Source organism: Rhinopithecus bieti, unplaced genomic scaffold (genome assembly GCF_001698545.2).
Source record: "Rhinopithecus bieti isolate Rb0 unplaced genomic scaffold, ASM169854v2 scaffold_2827, whole genome shotgun sequence".
Classification (NCBI taxonomy): domain Eukaryota; kingdom Metazoa; phylum Chordata; class Mammalia; order Primates; family Cercopithecidae; genus Rhinopithecus; species Rhinopithecus bieti.
Genome location: NW_016804135.1, coordinates 2433666 through 2445704, shown reverse-complemented (window position 1 = coordinate 2445704; position 12039 = coordinate 2433666). Strand labels below are relative to the sequence as shown.

Here is a 12039-nt window from a genome sequence, read left to right as displayed (position 1 = left end):
AACAAATATGTTCATTAAAAATCATGTTTCAACTTTTTGTAAAGGTATTTTGGTGCACTGTGGGACCTGGTTTTCGAAGGGGCATATGTACAGTAATTTTCACCTAATGGCCCGGGGCGGTGGCTCATACCTGTAATCCCAGCACTTTGGGAGGCCGAGGTGATCACCTAAGGTCAGGAGTTCGAGACCAGCCTGGCCAACATGGTGAAACCCCCATCTCTACTAAAAATACAAAAATTAGCCAGGTGTGGGGTGGGCAGCCGTAATCCCAGTTACTTGGGAGGCTGAGGCAGGAGAACTGCTTGACCCTGGCAGGTGGAGGTTGCAGTGAACCAAGATGGTGCCACTGCACTCCAGCTTGGGTGACAAGAGTGAGTCTCCAAAAAAAAAAAAACAAAAAAAATTCACCTCAGTTTTCTGTTAAAAATCTAGTTCTTCACATGTTCTCTGATAAAAGTTGACCCCCAAATCCAATAATTACCATATAATGAGGAGATAGCAACATCTAATCTGAGGTTAATGGAAGAATTTCTGGTTCTCTTCCTCCTCTGAATTTCATTTTCTCATTTTCTCCCACTGTGTCTCTCCATCACACTTCAAAAAATATTGACACTGTTTGTCAGATATGCTAGTATGTGTGATGTTTGATTTCTCCCTGCAGAGAGGACCTAGTAAATAACCACCCAACAATACTACCTATTTTCCAATTTTGAGCCTCCAACTCATAATTATGACGACGGCTGGTTCTTGAGAATAAAATGAATAGTCTATATTAGTTTTTTATATTTATTTACGTTATCTACAATACATGGAACTTTTTACAATATACAAACAAGTCAGTGAGTCCTCATTTAAAAAATAACCATATGACACATAATACGAAGATAATTTAAAACTGGACTCATGCTGTTTTATGACAGAACCAATTTCAATGGTAACTAATCTTCTTAAACATTATTTAATCATGTAGTTTCTGGAAGATAGGTTAAATGATGAAAAAATGGGCGACCATGAACACACCCTTTAATTTCATTTCCAAATTGGTGCTTCATTCTGTAGATAATGTCTTGGATGTCCTCTTTTGATAAGTACATGGGTAACTGTCTGGATAGACGCACTGCTTCTCCCTGTCCAAAGGGAAAGTCACACATTTTACCATGATATACCCTGAAGCAGAAAACATGTTATCCTGGCAAAAAGGAAAACAGAATATTGATTATTTTCATCTTATTATGAATTCACTCAACAAATATTTGTTAAGTATCAACTACGTTGTCAGCTCTAAGGATATAGTGGCAAACCAAAAACCAAGACCCTTGCTCTTGTGCAATTTACATTTTAGTGCAGAGAAATAGAAAACAGACAAAAGACAGAATATTTTAGTCAATAAATAATGCACAAAATTAAACTGGGCCACATGACAGAGTGATTGTAGAGCTGGAAAAAGATTACTTGAGGAGATAGCTTTAAGCTTGAATTTAAATAAGGAACAAGGCTGGGAGCGGTGGCTTAGACCTGTAATCTCAACACTTTGGGAGACGAAGGCAGGAGAATTGCTTGCGGCCAGGAGTTCGAGACCAGCCTGGGCAACACTGAGACCCAGTCTCTACGAAAAAAAAAGCTGGGCATGGTGGGGCATGCTTGTAGTCCCAACTACATGGGAGGCTGAGGCAGGAGGATCACTTGAGCCTGAAGGTCAAGACTGCAGTGAGCTGTGATCATGCCACTGCACTCCAGCTTTTGAGCAAGACCTTGTCGCAAATAAACAAAAATAAATAAGAAACCTTAATGGAAAGATCATGGGGAAAGAAAAACATCTCAGGCAGACAGAAGAGAAACAATGTTCAATGTGGGTGCAACATAGTTGTTCAAGAGAGAGGAACAGGAAAAGGAAATTAGGCACCCTCTAGGACAGGGTGAGGAATTGGTGTTTTGATTTACACTTGGACAAATTCTACTAAGCATTGTTGAGTCACAAAACTGTCCTGGCTGGATTCAATACAAATGTTTACTCTTACGAACCCTCAATGACACCTGGAAATCTTATTCCCGTTTATTTAACCTTCTCTTATAGTACCTACAGCTCTTATTTTCAGATCTTTGTTACTGTACTAAAATTACCAATGCCTTCCCATAACCCCTCCACTGTCAGCAGGTAACTTCTACTCTTTCACCACATATATCAACACGACTTCTCTCAAGTTCACCTAAAATTTCATAGGTTCTAATGATTAAGAAAATTTTTTTAAAAGTTTACATAAAATTATGGACATTTTAATGTTTATAACCTTCCTTAATCCTTTTTTTTTTTAACCCACTGTTACATTTCTCTTTTGTGGTGAATACTGTCACAAAGTGGAAAATTTCCACTTATTCAAAGATTCGTATCTTTCACTTCCCTTCCCTTCTACTGCTCTTGATGAGATCAGGACTTAGAATTATATTACAATACTTTTTAGACAAGTATGTGATATAAAGGTAGAATTATTTTAAATCCCTTCTAAGAGGATTATTTATGAAACGTTTTTTAAAACAGAACTTCACTGCAGAATATATCATTTATAAGGTCTTTCCTCAATACGTACCCAAGAAAATGTTATGGTAAGAATCCATGATAGTGTTTATCACAGTCAGTCTATGATGTGAAACTTTCAATGGAGTGTTCTTTTTTATAATAGTGTTCTCCTTGCAATTACATAATACAACTTACAGAAAATATTCTACTATTTGGAAATAATTTACTATTTTAAGAACAAGTATCTTAAAGTCTGGCCAATCTATAATACCTCTCTATATAGAATCAGCAGCAGTACCCAAGCTTTTTGGCACCAGGGACCGGTTTCATGGAAGACAGTTTTTCCACAGTTGGCGGGTGGGGATGGTTTCAGGAAATTGTTCCACAAGAAGTGCACAACCTAGATCCCTCGCATGCACAGTTCACAATAGGGTTTGTGCTTCCATGAGAATCTAATGCTGCCACTGATCTGACAGAAGGTGGAGCTCAGGTGGTGATGCCTGCTGGCAGGCTGCTCACCTCCTGCTGTGTGGCCTGGTTCCTAACTGGCTTGGCCCAGGAGTTGGGACCCCTGTATACACTAACATATATATAAAATAATGCATACCTCTAAATAACTTATCACTTTGCGAGGTCTACATTCATAAACTTCCTTTGCATTTTTGTTTAATATAGCATTAAGAATTTCTTTTAAATCTGCTACTCCATAGAATGGGAGACAACTAGCCATTCCTTCTATTTCCAAGTAATTTTCAGTAATTGAAACTCCTGAAAGAAAACACACACACACACACATAGTTAAGTTTATATTCCAGAACATGTCCATTAAAAACAAAAATTGCTGCTAAAACATTTAGTGAACCCTCATTAGAATTTAATATAGTCAGACAAAGTTTTGTTCCTTAGTTGGAGAACAAATAGTAATTTCCCATAGGATCTCACATTAAGTCACAAGTGCTCATTGACACCACATGTGCTTTACATAATTTAATTTAATCCCAGTTATTGCTGTTCTGTTTCTTACATTTGTTTAGATCATTTCTTGCTTTGGAGAGAAAATGGAGTCCCATGATATTTATGAAAATAAAACTGGTTTAAGTGTTTTAACAACTGCTGCTCTTCAAATTCTACCCTACCATTTTAATATCTAAACGCCTGAATTATTTGTGATTTTAAGTTACAAATTATAAAAACAGTCACACAGTAATTTATGGAGACATTATTAATTAGAAGAAAATACTGTTTGTTCAAAATATTTTAATAGGACAAATAAAACTGACATGTTAAATGTTACTTAAATTACTCTTAGTAATTAAAATAAAACTAAATGGCTGGGCACAGTGGCTCACACCTGCAATCCTAGCACTTTGGGAGGCCGAGGCAGACAGGTCACAACATTAGGAGTTTGAAACCAGCCTGGCCAACATGGTAAGACCCCGTATCTACCAAAAATACAAAAAAAAAAAAAAAAAAAAAATTAGACAGGTGTGGTGGTACTAGGGAAGCTGAGATGGGAGGATCACTTGATCCTGGGAGGCAGAGGTTGCAGTCAGCTGAGATCGTGCCACTGCACTCCAGCCTGGGTGAGAGAGTGTGAATCCATCTCAAAAAATAAAATAAAACTAAAAACTAGCTACAGGATTGGATGTATAACTGGGTACATAATCCATAACAGCACATATTTCAAGGCATCAGATTTGGCTTTAGAATGCATGTTTTTGGAAAATAGCAGAGATTTGTCTTCTTTGGCTGTATCTGTGTAACAGTGTTCTTTCATGAAGTCCACATAATGCTACCTGGAATTAAAAGAAAAGAGACAGTCCAATCTTGGATAAGTAGTAGCTATCAATGGATTAATTTTAAAAAAGAGCTGTGATATAACTTGAAGAGTTTCAGATCCTGAGACTTCAATAATCCAATCCCTTACCTGTTCCCAATTACAGACTAGATCCTGGACCTGGTTGGCAGATGCAGTGCTGGTAGACTATACAGACGGTATCCTAACATTTTTCCCAGAGAATAACTGGAGAATAATATATAATATTATATTATCAAGCATTAAGGGATGAGATACAGAGATCAATGAAGTGAGATGCTATGGTTTAGATGTATGTCCCCTCCAAATTTCATGTCGAAATGTGACCTCTACTGTTAAAGGTGGGCCTAGTGGGAGGTGCATTGGGTCATGGGGCAGATCCATCATGAATGGCTTGGTGCCATCCCCATGGTAATAAGTGAGGTCTCTGTGGTAGTTCACACAAGAGTTGGTTGTTTAAAAGAGCCTGGCATCTCTCTCTTGCTCCCTCTTTTGCCATGTGATATGCTGGCTACTTGTCGCCTTCTGCCATGATTGTAAGCTTCCTGAGACCCTTACCAGAAGCAGATGCTAGCACTATGCTTCATGTACAGCTTGCAGAACTATGAGCCAAATAAACCTCATTTCTTTATACATTACCTAGTCTCAGGTATTCTTTTATAGCAACACAAATGAACTAACACAGAAAATTAGTACTGACGAGTGGGGCACTGCTATAAAGATAACTGAAGATGTAGAAGTGGTTTTGGAGCTGGGTAAGAGGAGAGGTTGGACGAGTTTGAAAGCTCAGAAGATGACAGGAAGATGAGGGAAAGTTTGGAACTTCTTAGAAACTGGTTAAATGGTTGTGACTAAAATGCTGACAGAAATATGGACAGTGAAAGGCTGACAAAGTCTCAGATGATATTGAGGAATTATTGGAAACTGGAGTAAAGGTCACCCTTTTTATGTCCCTGCAAGGATTCTGGCTGCACTGTGTCCATGCCCTAGGGCAAGCTTGTCTAACCTGTGGTCTGTGGGCCACTTGTGGCCCAGAACAGCTTTGAATGCTGCCCAACACAAATTTGTAAATTTTCTTAAAACATGGAGACATTTTTGCAATTTTTTTTTTTAAAGCTCATGAGCTATTGTTAGTGTTACTATATTTTATGTGTGGCCCAAGACAGTTCTTCCAATGTGTCCCAAGGAAGCCAAAAGATTGGACACCTTTGCCCTTAGGATCTGTGGAAGTTTGAATTTAAGAGTGATAACCCAGGTCATCACTTTTTCATTTCGCTATCTAGCGAAAGAAGTTTCTAAGCAGAAAATCGTTCAAGAAGTGGCATGGCTATCATCAGATATGGGAGCAAAGAAATGACTTAAACTTGGAACTCATATGTAAAAAGAAAGCAGATGCTGGCACTATGCTTCATGTAGAGCTTGCAGAACTATGAGCCAAATCAACTTCTTTTCTTTATAAAGAAGGCTTGTGGTCATTTCTTTTAGTCTCAGGTCTACCTGAGTCTTACACAGTCTCAGGTATTCCTTTATAGAAACACAGACTAACAGTGGAAATGAAATGAGTTTGAGCAACAGGGGAAACGTAAATGGAACTCAAAACTGTGTGTGGTAGGCAAAAAGTAGTAGCAGAATATTCTAGTTCACATCTCTTTTAACTATTTATATAGATATGAAAATTGCCAAAAATATCAGTCCAAGTGATTTTTTTCACTACTGGTAGTTTTAAATCTTTTACAGTATGATTAGAATGAAAAGTCTAATACTAATTACATTTGCCCTGGAAAATTATACACATTTCACAGAATTCCTAGTGGAAATGGGTAAAAGGTACTTGGCAACAAATAAGGAAATTGAGCAATATTTTAACTTCTGGGTTTGTAAAATTCAGATATGGAAAAGTTAGAGACATTGGAACTATGTAACAATAACCCTTGAAAAGTTTCCATAAAATACTGTGAAATGCTTACCAATTTTCAGGGAAAATACATCAAATGAGTAAGTGGTTTGACAAGTTTTCACTTCCTAAAATATGGAATTCTTATTGATGCAGGACAGAAAGCTATTCCCATTAGCATGCAAAGTTCTTAGAGTCACATTGAGAATCTTGTCTCTCAAAGCCAGATGTATTCCTTCTCTTTCAAATGCTTTTATCCTTATCCAAATGTACTGTGACTACAGGCAAACTGTTGATTCAAAGTTAGTAAAATGCAACAATACTCTCACAAGACAGAACTGTTAAGAAAATACAACCTAATTTAAAAAAATGAAAAAACAAAGAAATGAAAGAAAACATAAATATCTTTAACTTGCTCTGATATTGACAAGGGAAATAATGCTTATGATTATCTAAGTAAAATTAATTCCAATCAAATCAAGTCAGTTTGCAGGTGACTTAATCATTTCTGCATCTTTGATGCTATGGAAAGTATTAGGCATTCAATAAGATTTTAAAAATACTACTTACAAGCTAAGAGCTCAAAGCATCTGTCAGATATAAACTTACTGGGTAACTCAAAAAAAAAAAAAAAACATGCTCTTGGAATTGAGTGGGAGGTAAGAAAGGACAGTCATCCTTAAAACAACAACCTGCTGTTTAATATCTTTCTTTCTTTTTTTTTTTTAGATGGAGTCTCAATCTGTTGCGCAGTGGAGAGTGCAGTGGCGCGATCTTGGCTCACTGCAACCTCTGCCTCCTCGGTTCAAGCGATTCTCCTGCCTCAGCCTCCCAAGTAGCTGGGATCATAGGCACCCGCTATCATGCCCGACTAATTTTTGTATTTTGTAGTAGAGATAGGGTTTCACCATGTTGGCCAGGCTGGTCTTGAACCCCTGACCTCAGGTGATCCACCCGCCTCGGCCTCCCAAAGTGCTAGGATTACAGGCATGAGCCGCCGCGCCCGGCCTGTTTAATATCTTTCATGAAAAAACCGGTACTTGCCACCAACACCACATAGTTAATTAGAAAAACATTAAGTTGAGAATAAAACACATACACCCCCACCCATCCCTTGCTTCAAGTAAATTCACTTCACATAAATTTTAAGATGCCAGGGACCCTGAGGAAGAAATATTTCTAGGAAGACTAAAGGAGATGACTGCAAGCCTGCAAAAGGGGGCTGAAGGATGGTAAGAAAAGAGAATATGTGAGCATCTCCCATTGCCATGTACCATGCTCACTGATTTGTTACCTTGGATAATGCTCACAAATACTTCATGGAATAAATATCTAAATTTTGACAGGAAGGCAATATGATAAATGAGTTAAGAGCTAGGCTTTAAAGGCAGATTGCCTAGGTTCAAATTCTGGTTTTACCAATAACTGTGTCCCCTTGAGCAAACTTAACTTCTGTGCCTCAATTTTTCCATCTGATATAAACATACTGGGTAGCTCAAAAACAAACAAACAAAAAAACATGCTCTTGGAATTGAGTGGGAGGTAAGAAAGGACAGTTATCCTTTCTACATAATAATTATTAGTTGTTATGAATGAAGACACAGTTAGGCCAGGTGACTTTCCCCAAAACACATTCTTTTTAAATGGCAGTGCTGGGATTTGGACTAATAGAATTGAGGTAGGAGGTAAGAAGCTTAGGTTAGGTATCCTTAAAATCACAAAATCAAGTAAAATTAGTTTATGTTTGGGACACCAAAGTATTTTCTGCATATACCCAGCTCTATGCTTTTGTACATTGTTTTACTTATTTTCGTATCTCAGTAAAGCATTCCTTTAAAAATCTTCAAATGTTGTTTTGGGTGAATTCTGTTTTTCTATACTTTGAGTGTGACAAGTTTGGAGGCAGGAAGGGAGACAGTGGAGTCCTTCCTCATGGTTCCACTGTACCCCTTTGATATCAGATGAAGAAAAATTAACAGAAGGTAGGGCAGAAGGCAGTTGAGTATGGAAACTATAAAAGAACAAAGAAGGTACCAGCCAGGAAAACTGAAGCCTCTAGCCAGATGGATTTTCTTTTCTTTTCTTTTTTTTTTTAAATCCACCCAATGAATTTCCATACTGAGCAAAGAGGGTTATCAGTCTTTTAGCAAAGCCATGGAACTGAATCATCCATTCTCCAGATAGCACAACTGCTGATGTTGCACGTCTAACTGGCAAAACAAGCAAATGCTTTTTAAAAAGCAAAGATATCCATTTTTGTTAGGCAATTCCAATGCCCTACATGTTTCTGTTTCATTATCTAAAGGAGTATTTTAATAATTTAAACAAAGCAGGAACTTTGAATATTTTGTCAAAGGATGACAAAAATTACAATAAAACTATCTGATTAGTTATGCAAATGCAAATGCAAATGCAAAGCATCGGACTAAAAGAGATGCCAAACTGGCTTGTTTCAGGCAGAGGTGATGTGTTGAAATAAATGTTTTAACATAGCTGACACTGGTGAGACAAAAATATACCACCATATCTGTAAATCATGAAACCCAAATGTAACTCTTGGAACAAGACTAATTTTTCCACATCAGAAAATATTAAACCACACTATCATACCTGGTATCAATTTTATCTTGAAACCATTCGCTGTAAGACGAGGATCAGACAGGTAAGTTGATCCACTGTATCTTTGGTCATCTGCTGTCATTTTACATAAAACGTCTAAATAATGAGATCCATTAAAAGACTGAAAAGAAATTATGGCCCTTTAACTTATTAAAAACACAAAATAAGAGGGTTTATGGGAAAAAGTTAATCCTAGGGCCCTTTGACAAGTGTTATCATCATTAACCAAAATACAAAGGTATAAGTAACTCTATGAGAAACCACTGTTTTACATTTCTGTTAATATTTTATAAAATACTTACTGCACACAGTATACAGAAAGGAGGAACAGAAAGAAGACAGTCTGTCTTCTAGAATGTTACATATTGAATGTGGAAATTTAAAAATGGCTCTCTCTAAATATAATACAAATGAAAACTTTATAAATAATTTCATTTTATTCCTTCAAAACAAACACAATAATACACTGTCAAGTTAGGTGGTCCATCTTTGCCAAATTTTCAATTGCTATTCAAAGTTTCTTCTGTAACAAAAAGATAAACATGTATCTCTTTCTTCTAGGAACTAATAAATTAATCAATTTAGAGTTTGGGAGAGCTTCCTTCAGTCTACTGCAGGTCTGGCATGTTTCCCAAAGGTGGTATATGAAATGATTCTGAGTGGTGTAAAAATTTGAGGAAGCCAAAGGTTATCTAGGGTACAAATCAACTGCACATATTGGTTTTAGGCTTGGTCGGGATGTGTTAGTCATTGCAAAAAGGTGTCTGTTGGGGTTGACATGAATAGTTACCATTTTGCCACTCCTTCAATGAATATTTGAGTGCCCACCCTGTGGCAGATACTGTACTAGGTATGCAAGGCACTGTTCTGTATTCCAGTACACTGATGTCTTTGCTTATCAGCTCTGAATGGTTGAAGACCCCAATGGCTGTGAGAGCTGATATAATAGAGAAGAGCTTTAGCTATATATCACATGTACTCTGCTTCATCTAACCAATATCCTAAAAATCGATCTGAGAGACAGGAGGGATGGTGGTGGTGGTGATGATTATGACACTGTATAGCAATTAATGGTGCAGACTCCACAGTTAAACTGTCTAGACTGTAATCTTGGACATATGGCTTATTTACTGTCTATGTGGGCCTAGGTAAGTTATTTAACTACTACATTTCAGTTTCCTCAGCTATAAAATGTGGATGATATTATCTACCTCATAAAGTTGATGTGAAGATCATGAAAAAACTTTGCCAAGTTCCTATCATATAGTAAATGTTCAATAAATATTAGCCATCATTAAGGTTATCATTATTAAGCCCTTACTTTATACTTGATAGATACCTAAATTATTCCATTCAGAGGTAAGTTACACAAATAGCATTAGAACTCTGGCAAGAAAACTAAGCCCAACCTACAGTTACCCTGTCTACATTGTTGCATTGTGGGATAAATTAGTCTATGACTCAGTTTTGAAAAACTTACATCATTTAACTGTGATGGGGATGCCACATTCCAAAAGAAGGAAAAAAAAACTATTTTGAATTAATCTTTATTCCTGTTNTGTCTCGGCCTCCCAAAGTGCTGGGATTACAGGCTTGAGCCACCGTGCCCGGCGACAAAATATTTTAAAACCTGTAATTTGAAAAGTGCAAAATATTTTGAAATTTAAATGAAGCTTACAAATGCCATTCAGAAAAGCAGTCAAGTCTAAAAATTCAGATGTACCTTAGCTCTTTTTTAGGGAAGAGAAAAGCACCATCAGGTGTTTAAACTGTTTGAATGTAGCCTAAAGTACTATTTTCTAATTGTTCCTCTGACAGTTTCCTAAGCCAATCTCAAGAGAATACTATGAAAGATACTGGATTTTGGTTAATGTGGTTGTTGTTTCCTTATTTAAAAAGACAGACTTAACAGATGTTTTTCTGTATTCTGTCCCTGTTTTTTTCTCCTCCAATGATGGCAGTGTCATTAACAAGAGTTTCAACACATTTTATAAATGATTTCTGCTTTATTCTTGGAAGTTCTGAAACAGAGTTATCTAATGATGTGTCCTAGGGAACAAATTATATCTTTTAAACTTCAGGTTTTATTATTTTTGTCATGATTCTGTTCCAACCGTGTCTGACAGAAAAAGAAATATTAAGTTAAAAAAGGGAAATGTTAATAGGTTAGTTGTTATTTATTTTTTAATCTTTAAATTTTTTTTTGTCTCCCCAGGCTTTGTCATCCAAGGTTATTTATTTTTACAGAAAGCAATTTAATCATATAAACCAGGAAAAGGAAATACCCTATATTACAACCAATATAAAATTATTTCAGGCAAAAATCATCAATGAATGGCACCATTACATGGAAAGGTTGATGAGAAACTTTCCAGTGAAAGACAGGCTGTCATTAGCTGAACCTAGTGATAGTGCCTTTTGATGTGATGAAATATGAAGCACATAGCCAACCTATTAAGTAGATTCATCAGAAAGTAGAATCTAAATCTATTCAGTCCTCCTGAGCTAACCCCCAATTAAACATGGGGGAGAGAAGCTTAACACCATAAGAAAGCAAATACAGACAACAGAACATTCCACTGAACAAATGACTCAGTACCTACAATAATAGAGTGATTTTTAAGATATATAAACAAGATAACCAAATGCTGTATGTGGATCTTGTTTAGATACAAATTAAATATAAATTTTTTTAAAAACTGGAAAAAAGATATTTTGAGATAATGAGGAACAATTACAAGGAATTATTATTATTTAAGGTATGAAAAAGGTATGGTTAGGTGAGAAAACAGCCATTTTTTAAAGAGATATATTGAAAGATGTAGGAAGGGGAATTGTTCTAAACTACTTTGGCAAAGGAAAGAAAATATACGTTTATATACTGTATAGAAAGGTAAAGCAAATGTGGCAAAGTCTTGGATAATTACTGATAAAGGTATGCATCGTATACTTCTATTTTATTATGTGTTTGAAAATGTTAAAACAATGAGTACATAATGGAATAAAGTCATGGCAATCTAACTTCAAAATTACCCTAGAGAAGTCACTAATGTACAAGAGAAATGAGCTTAATATTTATTAAATGTAGAAGTGAACTATCCAGAGTATTCTAATATTATTTATAAACAATTCCATTAAAGATTAGAAATCAAATATATATATATATATTTTAATTTTTATTTATTTTAATTAAAA

At 36.1% G+C, this 12039-nt stretch overlaps 1 protein-coding gene across 6 annotated transcripts in view; it reads right to left on the bottom strand.

Annotated features, from left to right (window-relative positions):
* Window positions 1–759: 759 nt before the first annotated feature.
* Window positions 760–12039, bottom strand: part of PMS1 (PMS1 homolog 1, mismatch repair system component) — a 91283-nt gene continuing 80003 nt past the window's right edge. For 3 of the 6 annotated variants that reach the window (XR_001884056.1, XR_001884054.1, XR_001884058.1), the window contains 3 exons: window positions 8836–8965; window positions 3123–3283; window positions 760–1127 (listed from right to left, as the gene is read on the bottom strand). Coding sequence is in view for 1 of the 6 variants with exons in the window: in XM_017865592.1 (XP_017721081.1) it covers window positions 963–1127; window positions 3123–3283; window positions 8836–8965; window position 9900 (457 nt within the window). In the remaining 5 variants the exon portion in view is untranslated. Of the gene's footprint in view, window positions 1190–3122; window positions 3284–8835; window positions 8966–9899; window positions 9901–12039 lie in introns of all 6 variants that reach the window. The other 3 variants (XM_017865592.1, XR_001884055.1, XR_001884057.1) reach the window with 3 other exon arrangements.